The sequence below is a fragment of the Setaria italica genome, chromosome IX (genome assembly GCF_000263155.2).
Source record: "Setaria italica strain Yugu1 chromosome IX, Setaria_italica_v2.0, whole genome shotgun sequence".
Lineage (NCBI taxonomy): Eukaryota > Viridiplantae > Streptophyta > Magnoliopsida > Poales > Poaceae > Setaria > Setaria italica.
This window is the reverse complement of record NC_028458.1, coordinates 19,854,053-19,867,230: the sequence shown is the minus strand read 5'-3', so window position 1 is coordinate 19,867,230 and position 13,178 is coordinate 19,854,053. Positions and strand designations below refer to the sequence as shown.

Genomic DNA, 13,178 nt, shown 5'->3' with positions numbered 1-13,178 from the left:
ACTTGTCAAGACCGGCTAGTATCCTAATTGGTGGGGACCAATAGGGTACCCATATCCCTCAATCAGATGCTGCAAATATACATCAATGTTAATTCCTGAAGATTTAGGTCCAGGAATTAGCATTGACATCATCCAATAAGATTGTTTCAAGCACAACCAAGGAGGCAGGTTATATCGAATTAGGATCACCGGCCATGTAGTGTAATTCACATTCAACATCCCGAACAGATTGAAGCCATCTAATGCAAGTCCTAGCCTGACATTACGTGGATCCAAGGCAAATTCATCCTTATACTTCTCATCTACGTGCTTCCATGCCTTCGACTTAGTTGGGTGCCTTACTTTCCCATCTTGAACCAATTCTTCCTTGTGCCAACGCATATACTTTGATGTGGTCTTGTTCACATATAACCTTTGTAGTCGAGGAATAAGTGGAAAATAATTTAGTATTTTACGAGGAAATAGCTTCTTCTTTACTCCACTAGTGGCACCACACTCACCAACAAGCCCCTCTGAATCTGAATTCTTCCACCTACTCTTCCCACATGTTGGACAGGTGTCCATCTTTTCATACTCTCCATGGAATAACACACAGTCATTGACACAAGCATGAATCTTTTGGTAGTCTAAGCCAAGGTCTCAAACCACCTTTCGAACTTTATCCAGGTTATCTGGGACACAATGTCCTTTGGGTAGCAAAAGACAGAATAGGTGAAGTATTTGCTCCATTGCATTGTTGGTAACACCGAACATGCACTTAATCTAAAATAGCCTAACAATGAAGGATACTTTGGTGGTCTCCTTGCAACCTAGGTACAAATCTTTCCACGCTTCTTCCAGTAATTTGAAAATTTTCTTTGATGACTCATTTGGCTCCTCAATATTACCACCTGCAATTTCTCCATGCATAGCATCACTAATTAGCGAGGAAAGCAGATTATTGGCGGAGCCGCAATCATCATGATCAGTAGCTGGTCCTTCACTCAAATCCCAATCACCATCCACAAACATTGCTTTAGCAGCACGACATTTCTGTTTTGTGAAATCCTTATCAAACCCTATTTCAAGCAAATGTTGTTGAACCTCAACTTTCCTTTTGTACGCCATGCGACGACACCGTACATGGACAGGGTGCAGTCTCTCCTGGATAGGTGCCTTCAAAGGTATTCCCAATGAATTTGTCAAATCTGAGTTGCCACGCTTCATCTGACTGAGGCAATAGCATCCAACTATGTTCATCATGTGCCATTGGAAAAGTCCCAGATACAGCATGACTTAGAACACCAAATTCACAATTCCTAACCCATGGGAAAAGGGTGCTCATTCAGGATTTAAAATAACCAATATTTATAACGTATTAGGAAACAAAATATATTGAAAGAACTCAAGTTTTGTGCACATGATCGATGATATCTTAGGCTGATTTCTCGTAACGCATTAGGAAACAAAACATATTGAAAAGAAGTACCATAGGCTGATCGATCGTGCTAAATGTTCTCATGCGAAGTGGCTCCTCGCGCTCCTGCAAACAACCAGGGTGAAAGGGCGCAGGACGGGAGAGACGGCAGGCGCGGCGCACGCTCGACATTTGTGATGGAGGAGGCGAACGTCGCGCGAAGAAGAAGAGGTGGCAACACGGCGTGAGGGCCAGGGGCTGGATCGATCAGGTTTAGGTCTGATCCCTCGCGAAAGAAAGGCTTGCCGCATGGACCAAATTACATATGTGTTGAGTCCAACTTGGGTGAGGCCCACCTAGAAACTCATCTATTGCCACACCTAGAATTTTTTTGTAATACCACCCTATGTATAGTTTGTTGCTATATCTAATACTCGTTGCAATATCGAAGACTCATTTGCAACAATATAGTTTTGCGTTGCTATATCTAAGACTCTATTCGCAACAACTCATTTTGCATCGCTATAACATAGACTCTTTTGCAACACACAATAGTACTAATAGCAACGCTATATATTCGTTGCGACATGGACATCTATTTGCAACCATTACATCTAGTGTTGCAATAATGTCGCTGTAATTACAACGCAAATATATTCGTTGCGATATATCCACCTTATTGCAACCAACAAAATTTATATCGCAACACCACACAATTGGTGGCAACATGTCACCCTATCGCAACCAAAATCGACTAACGTTGCAATAACCACTATGTATTGCAACGAAAATCAACTGTTGCTACACAAAACCGTGGCATTAGGCACAAAACCTTGTAGTGGGTGTGTGTCCATGCAAAAGAGCGGTGGGCCGGTAGGCCAAGTGGGGGGGGAGCAAGGCCATAGGACAGTTGGGCGAGCGGCAGGACAAGGCCATGGGAACGACGGAGCAAGGCTGGTGGAGGCTTAGCTCGATCGGTGTTTACACAGGGAATAAGAGAAGCTTGTTGGTTGAGAGTCATTGCCCACAACACATGGCTGACGGTCAAACAAACGTTGTCCATCCCAATCCTCCATATGATCCCTTCTACCAAACAAACAAAAAACGGGAATGATTCTATCCAACCAACAAAACAACCAAAGTAGGATGATTCCATCCCAAAAAGGGTGGTGCGGTACTGCGGTGTGTCAAGCCTAAGAAGGCGGCATCCATGGGGGCTGAGTGGCAAGCTTGAAAGAAGGTGGCTTTAGCACGGATCATCATGCTAGGGTGCCATGCCCGTAACGGTGGTGACATGGGAGGGGGATAGTGGCCTGTGAGAAGCAGGGTGCCGAGCTTGATCAGGATGATGGCAGCAGCATAGGGAGGGGATGGAAATGTTGGAATGTGTTAAGAGTCCAATTGTTGTATGATTGTCTATAATGCTAGTCTCGACTTATAACCATGCTTATTGAACTTGCCCAATGGAGTATTTGGTTGGGATCCAGATCTAAGGTTTCTTAGAGCTGGGTATTTTGTAGCTCCAAGAAATCATGAATCTAGAGTTAGGGGTATCTCAAGAGCATTCAGACAAACAATTTTGTTTATGGTTTGGACAAAATATAAATATAGATCCATACCTAAATCTTAGAGTTGGAACAATGTCAAATATACCCTAATTTCTCAATTATCTAAAACATATGGGCGCACATGCAACAACAGAACATAATAGGCACGTGAAACTTGACAAGGAGGAATCATATCTTTTCCTCAAACAATGCAGGAGAGCTGTGTGGCATTTCATTAAGAAGAAGGGCAGAATCATATCAAGCGACTGATACTGTGGCATTAGTGAAGTTTGCATAATAATATCCATAATCGATCAGCACTTATCTGGTAAACAGATTTGCATGTAAAAAATGGCACGACATTGTAAAAAGGAGAAGAGTTACTAGAAGACAACATTTTACACATGTGCAGTGATCACTTCTAATTCTGCGCACATATAAAACATAAAGTTTTACCATACTTCAAATGGTGAATGAAGTATGCATCTCATTGACATGATCTGCTTCCTTCTGCATGAGCACTTCCTCTGAAATGCTGCAAAACAAGTTTGAGTTAAAAATTATCAGAAAAATAAAGGAAACCCACTCAAATTCTTAACTGGTTAGTTTAGTTAAATTAAAAAGGTAATTAAAATGCCGATAAAAGCACATATAAATAGAATTTGGTAGAACTTTTGCAACATAAAGTGTTCATATAAACATAGATAACAAATAAAAAGAAAAGAATCGAATTTAGGCAAGCCAGAGAGAAACCAATCAGTTCTCATTTGCATTAACAAAAAAGTAGTTCAAAAAGATCAGAAAATGTTGATAAAAAATCAAAGAGAGGTTGAGTTTTCATCATGCCTCAGTCGAGAGGAACATAGGTAATCAAGTGGACGATATATGGTGTGGCACCACACAGGCACCGGATCAGCCCATCATTATTCAACCTAGTATTTTTCGTTCATCATCGGCGCATGGAAACTTCATGAAAAAAATAATACGGTATTGCAGAAATTTATAAGGAGCAAGTACTGATTCATGGGCGCATGAAAAAAACTGAAGATAAGTTCGCGAAGGAAAAAAGTACATAGAAGTTCACCAAACCTGCTTCAAAACACAGCTCTCAGCTAGCTTGCTTCCTTGCAAAATTCAACCAAATACAAGGTAAATCAAAGGAAAACCAAACATTTATGTCCTGGATCATCAGCTAGGACGTTCAGAAAAGGAGCTTGAAGAAAAACATGGCAGAGCAAGAATGCAACCACGGAGAATTCAAAGAGCGGAAGAGGGCACGAGAGGGCTAAAGCATAAACATGACAGAGCCTTTGCTTTGGTGTATTGAGGACTAAACTAGAAAATAAACAATAATGGAGGAGGGAGCCGAGGTAGGAGCTACATATAAATAGTGATGAGCACAGCAGGGTACCCTACCGTTGGAACGGACGGCTCTGATTTCGTTTGTGCTGAACGGACAGCCTGCGTGCACGAGGAGCCCGCCAAGAGGCCCTGGCGTTGCAAGGTTTCGTCGCGGCCAAGGCTGCTGCTCCCGAAACCAAGCAGCACGTGGTGGGTTGACCTGGCTTCTGTGCTCAGCTCGCTGAGTGCTTTCTGAGAGATGATGGCAGTTACTTGGGCGCCAATTTTTGTGTAAAATGCTGGTACAAGTAAATGTGGATTGAAGGCTTGGATTGGGCCTAAAACAAAGGCCAGCATGGGACTGGGCCTAGACAAAGGAAATTGTTATCATTTTGGTATTAAAAAATAGTGGTCAAATCAACGTTACTAAACGACGGGTGGATAATGAATGCTTTAAACCCCTTCCTTGATATCCAAAGTTTCAAGGGAAAGTAGTACTCCAACTTAACATTGACTAGTTGGGCCTAAAACAAAGCCCAGCTTGGAACTGGGCCTTATAAACAATGCATCCTTTCTTGTAAGATTTTGCGAGACTTTTGCTATAGTCAAATTTGGATGAAATCTGTAGATGGTCAACATACTTTGGTTTATTTAATGAGAAATTGTATAGGGGTTTGAAAAAAGAAAATGAAAGCCGTTCATAGAGGGAATCCCATGGTTGAAAAATAAGAGGTACCAAGACAAAACTACCGGAAGGTACCAACTAGGTGGGTCCATTATTAAAAAGGTGGGACTTGTATCTTTACTAATTTATTTTTTAATCCACTAAAGGGTACATCCGTAAATTCATGGGTCTTCTGCACTCTTCCTATCCAAATCCTTGGCGGTGTCGTCACGTTCCTTGTCAAAGCTGCAACCAAGCAAGCGAGTTTAATAGAAAGACAGCGCCAACGTTTTCTTCAGCAAGAAAACAAGAGCAGAGTGTCGCGTTCGTGGTGCCCTCGGCTTTGCATCCTGTACTCTGTTCTGCTTCCTCTGCTCCAAAAAAATGCCGTTTTTCTGGTCACATGACATAACTTTTTGTTGATCGGTCACTAATTTCATGTATTTTTAATATCTTTAAGATTAAGAGTTGCACCATCATTAATGTTTTTATTTGAGAGAGAAGTTCCTAGAATTATTTTGGCATAATCCGTTCAGATACTAGTAAATACGATACTGTCAAAGTTAAAATAGCTTAACTATTCAATAAAATGTAAATGCAGTATTTACATGTTAAAACAGCTTAACCAGTCTATCTATAAAATATAAATACCATGTGAAAGTAACAAAAAAAATAAGCTATTGATCCTATCCTACTTGGTGAATAAAATGTAAATCTACTGTTCTTAATATTTCGCTGGCGATATCTCTATGAATTCTTTGTATGGCATATGAAGATGATACCAGGAGATTATTTTTGCAGTTTTTGTGGAAGTGTTACGATGAGAATTATATGGTCGAGTGGACAGCGTTGTTGGCAATGTCACTTATTTGTGTCTTGTGGGGGAATATTTCTATGAAAAACAACTCATAGTCTTCATACTTTTTGCATAATAGCGCACAGAATACGACCTTAGTGTCCAAATTGCACGGTAAGGGTCCAGAGCTATTTCTCTTTGGCCAGATGGTACATGATCCTGCTAGGACTTGGTGATCAGTGACGTGCTTCGGTGCGCTTCCTTGCAGCATAATAGCCCACAGCGCACCCTTTCGCGTCGCTGTCTCTCCTGTCCCTTCTCCACCATTACGTCGCTGTTTCAGTCGTCGGTGTCAGAAGGCGGAAGCGCATTCTTCCATTCGCCTTTCTCCTCCACTTGCTTCAGGAAAACCCCACTGCACCAAGAGAGCTTCAGCCACAAGAGACCCAAAAATTCAGAGGGCAGGAGCAGCAGAAATACCGCGGCCAGCTTCATCGCGCGCCCTGAAGGATCAACGCCAGCCGATCGTCCCCCGAGATGGTACGCGACTCTCTGCTTACGGCCTGACGAAGTATCCCCTGTGTTTACTCAACTCTTAAACTCTGTTCTGCTCTAGTTCAGCTTATGATTATTTGTATCCGATCGATTGTCGGATCAATCTTTTGGTTGGTTGTTCCATGTAAACGATTGAATTGTTCTTTGGTTAAATTCCTCAATTTAAGAGTTGTTGGATGCTGCGAATTCTTTGGTTGCCTTTTGCCACTTGGCTCGTCTCGAGCTCCCTGAAGCTCAGCTAGCATACTGGGACTTCATGGTGGAATCCTAATCGTGGCAAAGGCCAGTTATTCTGGACATGGATAGGACATGATACTGGAGTTCTTCCAAATAATTTCGCATGGTTAAAATAGTTTATTCTTAAAGGGTCTAAAAATTATTTTTGTAAATATACTAGAAACAGAGGTAGAGTACGAGACACGCTGCGGTTCTTGCGCTTGGTTGGGGACGTTATTACTGTATATATTTCGAAGAACCGGTTTGTTTTTCTCATGAAAAGGCTGGATGAAATCCGAACTTTCGGGGTGCAGGCGAGCACGTACAAAGCAGCCGATGAGCCTCCTGCTTCCAACTCCTCCGGCTACCGGAAAGACAAAGTCCGCCGCAAGAAGCTGACGGCGCAGAAGAGGAAGGAGATCAAAGAGGCGTTCGACCTCTTCGACATCGACGGCTCAGGTATACTGTAGTACGTATTTATAAGATCACTTGTTGCTGGGCTCGCCCATGGCGGTGTGGCTTAATTTTTGTCTGACTATCACCTGCATCCAGGCACCATCGATGCGAGGGAGCTCAACGTTGCGATGAGGTACGTGCATATGTGCTGAATTTTGAATCATCTAGCTCTAGTTGCCGGGGACCTTGTTATCATCTGCATGTGATGGCTTGATGAGCATGCTGTTGTCTTTGCAGAGCCCTGGGATTCGAGATGACACCGGAGGTACTTCCAGTCTGAACATTATTCCCTCTGTTCTTCTTCAGAAATCAGGACAGGTTCTAGAGCGGGGGAGTTGTTAACTGACGAACATGGGACGCGGTGGTGATGGCAGCAAATCAACCAGATGATCGCGGAGGTGGACAAGGACGGCAGCGGCACCATCGACTTCGACGAGTTCGTGCACATGATGACGGACAAGATGGGCGAGCGGGACGCCCGGGACGAGCTCTTCAAGGCCTTCCGCATCATCGACCAGGACCGCAACGTACGCCCTCGCAGCTCCATGGCTGACACTTGTTCTCTTCAGATAGAGATGCGAATGATCCTTCGATCAATCGATGATGATATGCGTCGTCTTCTGCTGCTGCCGCAGGGCAAGATCTCCGACATCGACATCCAGCGGCTGGCCATCGAGACCGGCGAGCACTTCACCATCGACGAGGTCAGGGAGATGATAGAGGCCGCCGACGAGAACGGTGAGTCTCCAGCCTGCCCATGCTTGCCTTTGCCTGGTCGGTGATGGACTGAAATGCATGTTTGCACTACGGATCGTCACGAGTGCAGGTGACGGCGAGATCGACCTGGAGGAGTTCATGAAGATGATGAAGCGGACGAACCTCGTGTCTGGGTTTTAATCCCATCATTGGATTGGTGAGCAATTGCCCAGTGCATACGGTTGCAGCACATTACTCCCTCCGTTCCAAATTGGATATCGTTTTAACTTTTCTAGATTTATATATATTATTATACACTTACAATTTGGAACGAAGGGAGTAGAAATTTAGGGTCCGTTTGGCTAAGAGCATTGTTCCAGATTCCTGCTAGAATTAGTCTATTGCTAGCCAAACGGTCACCACAGCTAGTGATTCTAGATAGAAACGTTTCTAGCGATTCTAGTTTTTTTGTACTAGCTGGTTTCACGTGATTATGCTCTAGTATGTGTAGTATGTGGTAAGTAAACTTTGTCTTTTTAAGTGCAATAATTTAAAATTAAAAAAAGCTAGTATTTTTGTGAAGCCTATCTATTTTTATAATTTTTTAAAAGAAAAATAATGTATATTTATGTCTATTTTAGAAACCGAATCAGCTAGGTACCATGGAAGTGATTCTATTTCAACAGAGAAACAGAGAATTTGGATCTGAAACGTTTCTTCGGTATACATCCTGTGCAGTTCCTACCTTTCCTCAGTGAACACGGTACCTAGATGGAAGCTGCAAGACATACTTATGTGACCATAGCGTAGTGTAGTTGCACGTATATATACGGTGCATGTACCTTGTCTTATAGGAGTATTTATGTATATATATGTATTAAGCCATATGTATTGACTAGTGAAGAAGGCTCAAATATCGATTCTATAACGAGCAAATAAAGCACGAATAAAAACAACGAAAATGCAGGGGAAAACTACTGGGCCAAACGGCCCATGGCACTCGAAGCCGATCTTGGGCCACTTAACTTTTGTTGTTGGCTATTGCAGAACAAATGGCCTATGTAATACTAGTACCTGATCATTTTGTATTTTTTACCCGTGCCCGGCCCAAGCCAACCATCGGGTTACATTTTTTTTTTTGCCCACACCCGACACGGTCGGGTCGTGTTCGGGTTGGGTCAGTCTAAACTTATATTTTTTGTGTAATCTCCGGGTTTGGTCAGATTTTACGCCAAATTTTTTGGACCATGTGTCTAGATCATGTTTTAGATGGGGTCATAAATATCAGCTCCAGCTCACCCAACGTATTGACTGGGTCGGATTAGGTTGCGTTTTTCTCAAGTGGGTCGCGGCAGGTGGCACCGTATACAACGGATGTGGTGCTAATTATTCGCGTCCCGCTCACATAAAGAGCAGGCATATGTGAGCCGGCATGGTGGATCCTTGGAACAAAAAATAACAAAATAAATACCAAAGAAAACCTCCGTAGACCCAGAGACCACCGTCGAGGTTTTCATACGGTCGCACATGACAAGTCATGTATTTTTCACACAAAAATCCACAAACTCCATCCACATGTGATCCCTTGTTACTACCACCCCACTAACACTTGTTGCTAATACAACTGAGAGTTCTATTTCTTTTTACTCTTATTGTCTAAAACTTTGATTATCTAAGTAATTTAGACAAAAAATAATTCAATTAAAAAATTATATATCATGTTGGAACATAATATTTTTATATAAAAAATGTGTTCATTGAGTTCATATGAAAACTTAATAATTTTATAAATATGTTAAAATTCAAACTCCAATATACAGCTCATAGGCACAGATAATAAGTAGCTATGCCACCTCGTAACAAGAGCTGACCTAGATAGCCGATGTGTTTAGAATTAATGCAATAAATAAAATATGTTTTGCAAATTTTTAAATCAACTATTTGGCACAGCATTGTAAACTATAGACATAGATGAACTCAATAGAAAAACAAATAATCTATCAACATATAATTTCTCACCAAACAAAATCAATTTAATGGTAGCATAACAAAACGTTGATTTTCGAGAGAGGAAATAGAATCAAGTCGTTTTGCTTCAAAGTATTCGGCCCATGGGCTCCAAATAGCGTCGGGCCCGAACTTTGTTCCTCGTAACAGGTTCAGAAGACCTCAGAGAGATCTCACAAAACAAAAAAAAGAAGAAGAAGAAGAAGAAGAAGACCTCAGAGAGAGCATTTGTCTCGTTGGGGAATATTCCACTTTCCCTGCTGCTTCTTTTTTTTGAGGACATCCCCTGCTAGGTTCCCCTCCGGCGAACCGCGATGAGGTCTCCGGCCGCCGCTGCCGCTGGCTCCGGCGCAGATTTTCCCGACGCTCTGCCCTCCCCGACCTCCCCTGCGTCGGCATCATCCCATCCCAGGTGAGGGACCAGCACCCGTCGCTTCCTCGATTCACTCGAGCGCTCCCCCGTTTTATATATATGTAACTGACCTTCTTGGGATCCTCATCGTCCCCAGCCCCGGCCCCGGGCGCCACTACTACCTCGCCGTCGACCGCATCCAGTTCAAGATGGTGCGTGCCTCTTTCTCCCTGCCCCCTCCGCTTCCCGGCCCTGCACTTGGATTCCATTTTCTCGGATGCTTATTGACTGGTTGTGCCCAGTTTTGCGATACCGCTGGCTGATTTGTCTCGATTCTTGATGATTTATGGTTGTGTTTGAGTGCAGAGGACACTCTTGGAGCTCCTGGGGGTTGTTGCTGATCGCCGTGGCGGGCTGCCGATTGCGATATGTGTTTCCTCCCGGGATGAGCTCGATGCTGTCTGTGCTGCGGTCGCCAACCTCCCCTTTGTGTCAATGTCACCGCTGGTAATTCACAACCACCAGTCCGCAACTTAGTTGTAACTTGCTCGATGTATTTCCATTTGTTGTTCCATTTCCTCCAAAAAGTCGTGGTGGCTTCGAAGTAAATATGCCTGCATCTAGCATATTTGCTCCAAAAATATATGACGTTTGCCATCATAAATATTGTTATGTGCTCAAATGTCCCAAGTTTTCTTGCTTCTCTTTCACCTCTAGCATGGAAATTGTCACTCAAATTCTGATAGGTCTATGATCCTTGCTAATAAGATGCTTCGCTTCACATCAAAATCAGCATATTACTAATGGATCTTTTTATGAACAGTATAGTGATCAGGCTGAAGCAGAGCGTGCATCGATTCTTGAGAAGTTTCGTCAAGAAACAATTCAGTGGAATCAGACTACTAAAGCTACTGATATTACTGAAAGTTCTAAGCCTGAAAGTATTGGCACAAAACTAAGCATTATAGTTGCGACAGATGCTTGCTTGCCACTAGCAACGATGGCAGAGGCACCCCTTATGGCTCGTGTGCTGATGAACTATGAGCTTCCCACAAAGAAGGTCAGCTTTACCCATATTTGTTGTTTCTAGTACATTTTGTTCACAAACTATGAAACTGTGTTTGTTCTTTTCCTTTTTTTTTCTGGCATTCACTATTACACAGTTTTGTTGGCTCTTCTAGTTATACCTTTCTAATGTCTTGCCTGACCTGAATATTAAATTTGAGTTTTGCAGGAAGCTTACTTAAGACGCATGTCAACATGCTTGGCAGCAGGTATATTAAGATAGTATTGAATTGATCCATCTCTTATTCTCCTCAATGTAGCTGATGGGCTTTGATGGTGCAGATGGAATTGTAATTAACATGGTTGTTGGTGGTGAGGTGGCTACACTCAAGGCTTTAGAAGAAACCAGTGGTCTGCTCATTGCTGAGATGCCAATACATGTAAGATATACACCATTATCCATTTTAGTTTCATCTAATATTCTCTTGTGGTCTAAACTTAAAATATTTCCTTTGCAGGTTTCAGAGATATTATGACAGTCTCAACTCTATAACTTTTCAGATGTTACTATTTTATTTCCACACTAACTACTTGGGGTTTTACTTCTGTTAATTAGATTTTTTTTTTAATTCATTTTCATGATACAGCTTGTTCCTAAGATTAGATCCCTGAGGAATTAGAATAATCTTTACTGCTTCTTTTTTTTCCTGAGAAATGAAAGAATTGTAGTCGTGGTTGAACATCCAGTGACATGATTAGTTTACTCCGCGCATCATTTCTATGTTGATGCATACAAGTTTAAGTGCTAAGAGCGCAAGAATTTTCAGACAAAGACAAGCATGGGATCCTTTTTGTGGGCAATAGAAAATATTTTCACTGACATAAATCCATTATTCTTGATTTATAGTTTTGAACAGATCAACAGCAGAGTTGCAATGAGACAGCCAGTTGCCAAAGTGATGTTACTATGGAATGCTCTAGCTTACACTTCAATTTCAAATTAGAGTAGGTTGTATGACAAACTGGTAAACTAGTGTTTTGACTAGTTGTCTAGTATTACTCTGGGCTCTGTGCAGTACCCAACTTCCACTTTGCATTAAAAACAATTGCATGAAAAAGTTATGCAAAAAAGGAATAAAGAAATTACATGCTAGTTATATTTGAAAAATACAGAAAGTGATAGTGAGGTTCACATGAGGTCAGCAACATCTTGCCATACAAATATAAAGAAATGTCCACCTTTTGTGTACTGCACAATCTCTACTGCCAATATCTTGCACCTAGAGAAAGAATAACAATGCAATTATGCTAACAGCTTTGCTATACAAATGGGATTGCCTGTGCTCCTATTATCTAATGTCATCTGAAATGCTCATTGTGCATTATTCTCCATTAGGAAATTATTTAAAATAAGAACCCTAAAGTCAACGGAAAAACACAACATTTAACTTGACATGTCAAGTCCATGTTTGTTTTTCTTAAATACGCAGGAGAGTTGTGTATCATTGCATTAAGAAGAGGGGTTTTAGAATAAAACACACACAGACACTAAGTCCATGTTTTGAACTAAAGCAATAGAAACTCAGAGTGCAAAAATAGGAGGAGAATTAAAAAGTGCTACTTTGACCTTTTGTAATCAGTCTGTATCTTTGTTAAGTAAATATTTGTGAGCTCTTCTGGAAGTATGAGAGTGCTTCATGGGTCAGCTGTTTATCTTATAAACGACGCATTGCACAATATTTTAATATTTCTAAGTCAAAGCTCCGATAAGGTTTATCAGCCTATTGCCTTTTCTTTTAGAACCATGGAGGTGAAAACAAATATTGGGTTGTAAGTGCACCTGCGATCAAAGGAGTTCCTTGATAATGGATTATTTGGAGAGTCAAGCAAATATTCTAAAAAGCTTTGGTTGCTGTCTAGAGTCTTGAACAAATTGCACTTCCAGCATGGCAACACGAGTAATTGTTAAGCTGAGTTCCGTTGTTTCCCATAGTGGTCATTATACCAGAAATGTGCATGTGCATCAACAATGTTAGTATGGTAGAATTGCGGCAACATATTGAAGCTGCTGGTACCTGATCAACTTTTATGATGAAAAGCCTTGTACAAATCAGTTAGTTTTGTCACATTTTAAAATGTTGCAAAAT

At 41.7% G+C, this 13,178-nt stretch overlaps 2 protein-coding genes across 3 annotated transcripts; both read left to right on the top strand.

Moving 5' to 3' along the window:
- The first annotated feature begins 6,097 nt into the window (after positions 1–6,097).
- On the top strand, positions 6,098–8,759 carry LOC101779055 (probable calcium-binding protein CML8). Of its 2 annotated transcripts, none has more exons than XM_012843056.3 (8): positions 6,098–6,284; positions 6,830–6,974; positions 7,068–7,104; positions 7,209–7,236; positions 7,346–7,498; positions 7,607–7,709; positions 7,798–7,884; positions 8,309–8,629. In XM_012843056.3, exons 1-7 carry the CDS (start codon positions 6,282–6,284, stop codon positions 7,866–7,868), a joined length of 540 nt encoding a protein of 179 aa, XP_012698510.1. In that variant the 5' UTR covers positions 6,098–6,281; the 3' UTR covers positions 7,869–7,884; positions 8,309–8,629. The 2 variants fall into 2 exon arrangements, with proteins under 2 accessions (XP_012698510.1, XP_012698509.1); XM_012843055.3 differs by having other exon boundaries at positions 6,099–6,284; positions 8,406–8,759.
- Positions 8,760–8,976: 217 nt separating this feature from the next.
- LOC101778643 lies at positions 8,977–11,827 on the top strand. The gene is made up of 7 exons (XM_004983027.4): positions 8,977–10,086; positions 10,184–10,238; positions 10,393–10,533; positions 10,850–11,086; positions 11,261–11,300; positions 11,374–11,471; positions 11,550–11,827. The coding sequence occupies exons 1-7, from the start codon at positions 9,989–9,991 to the stop codon at positions 11,565–11,567; spliced, it is 687 nt and encodes a 228-aa protein (XP_004983084.1). The 5' UTR covers positions 8,977–9,988; the 3' UTR covers positions 11,568–11,827.
- Positions 11,828–13,178: the final 1,351 nt, after the last annotated feature.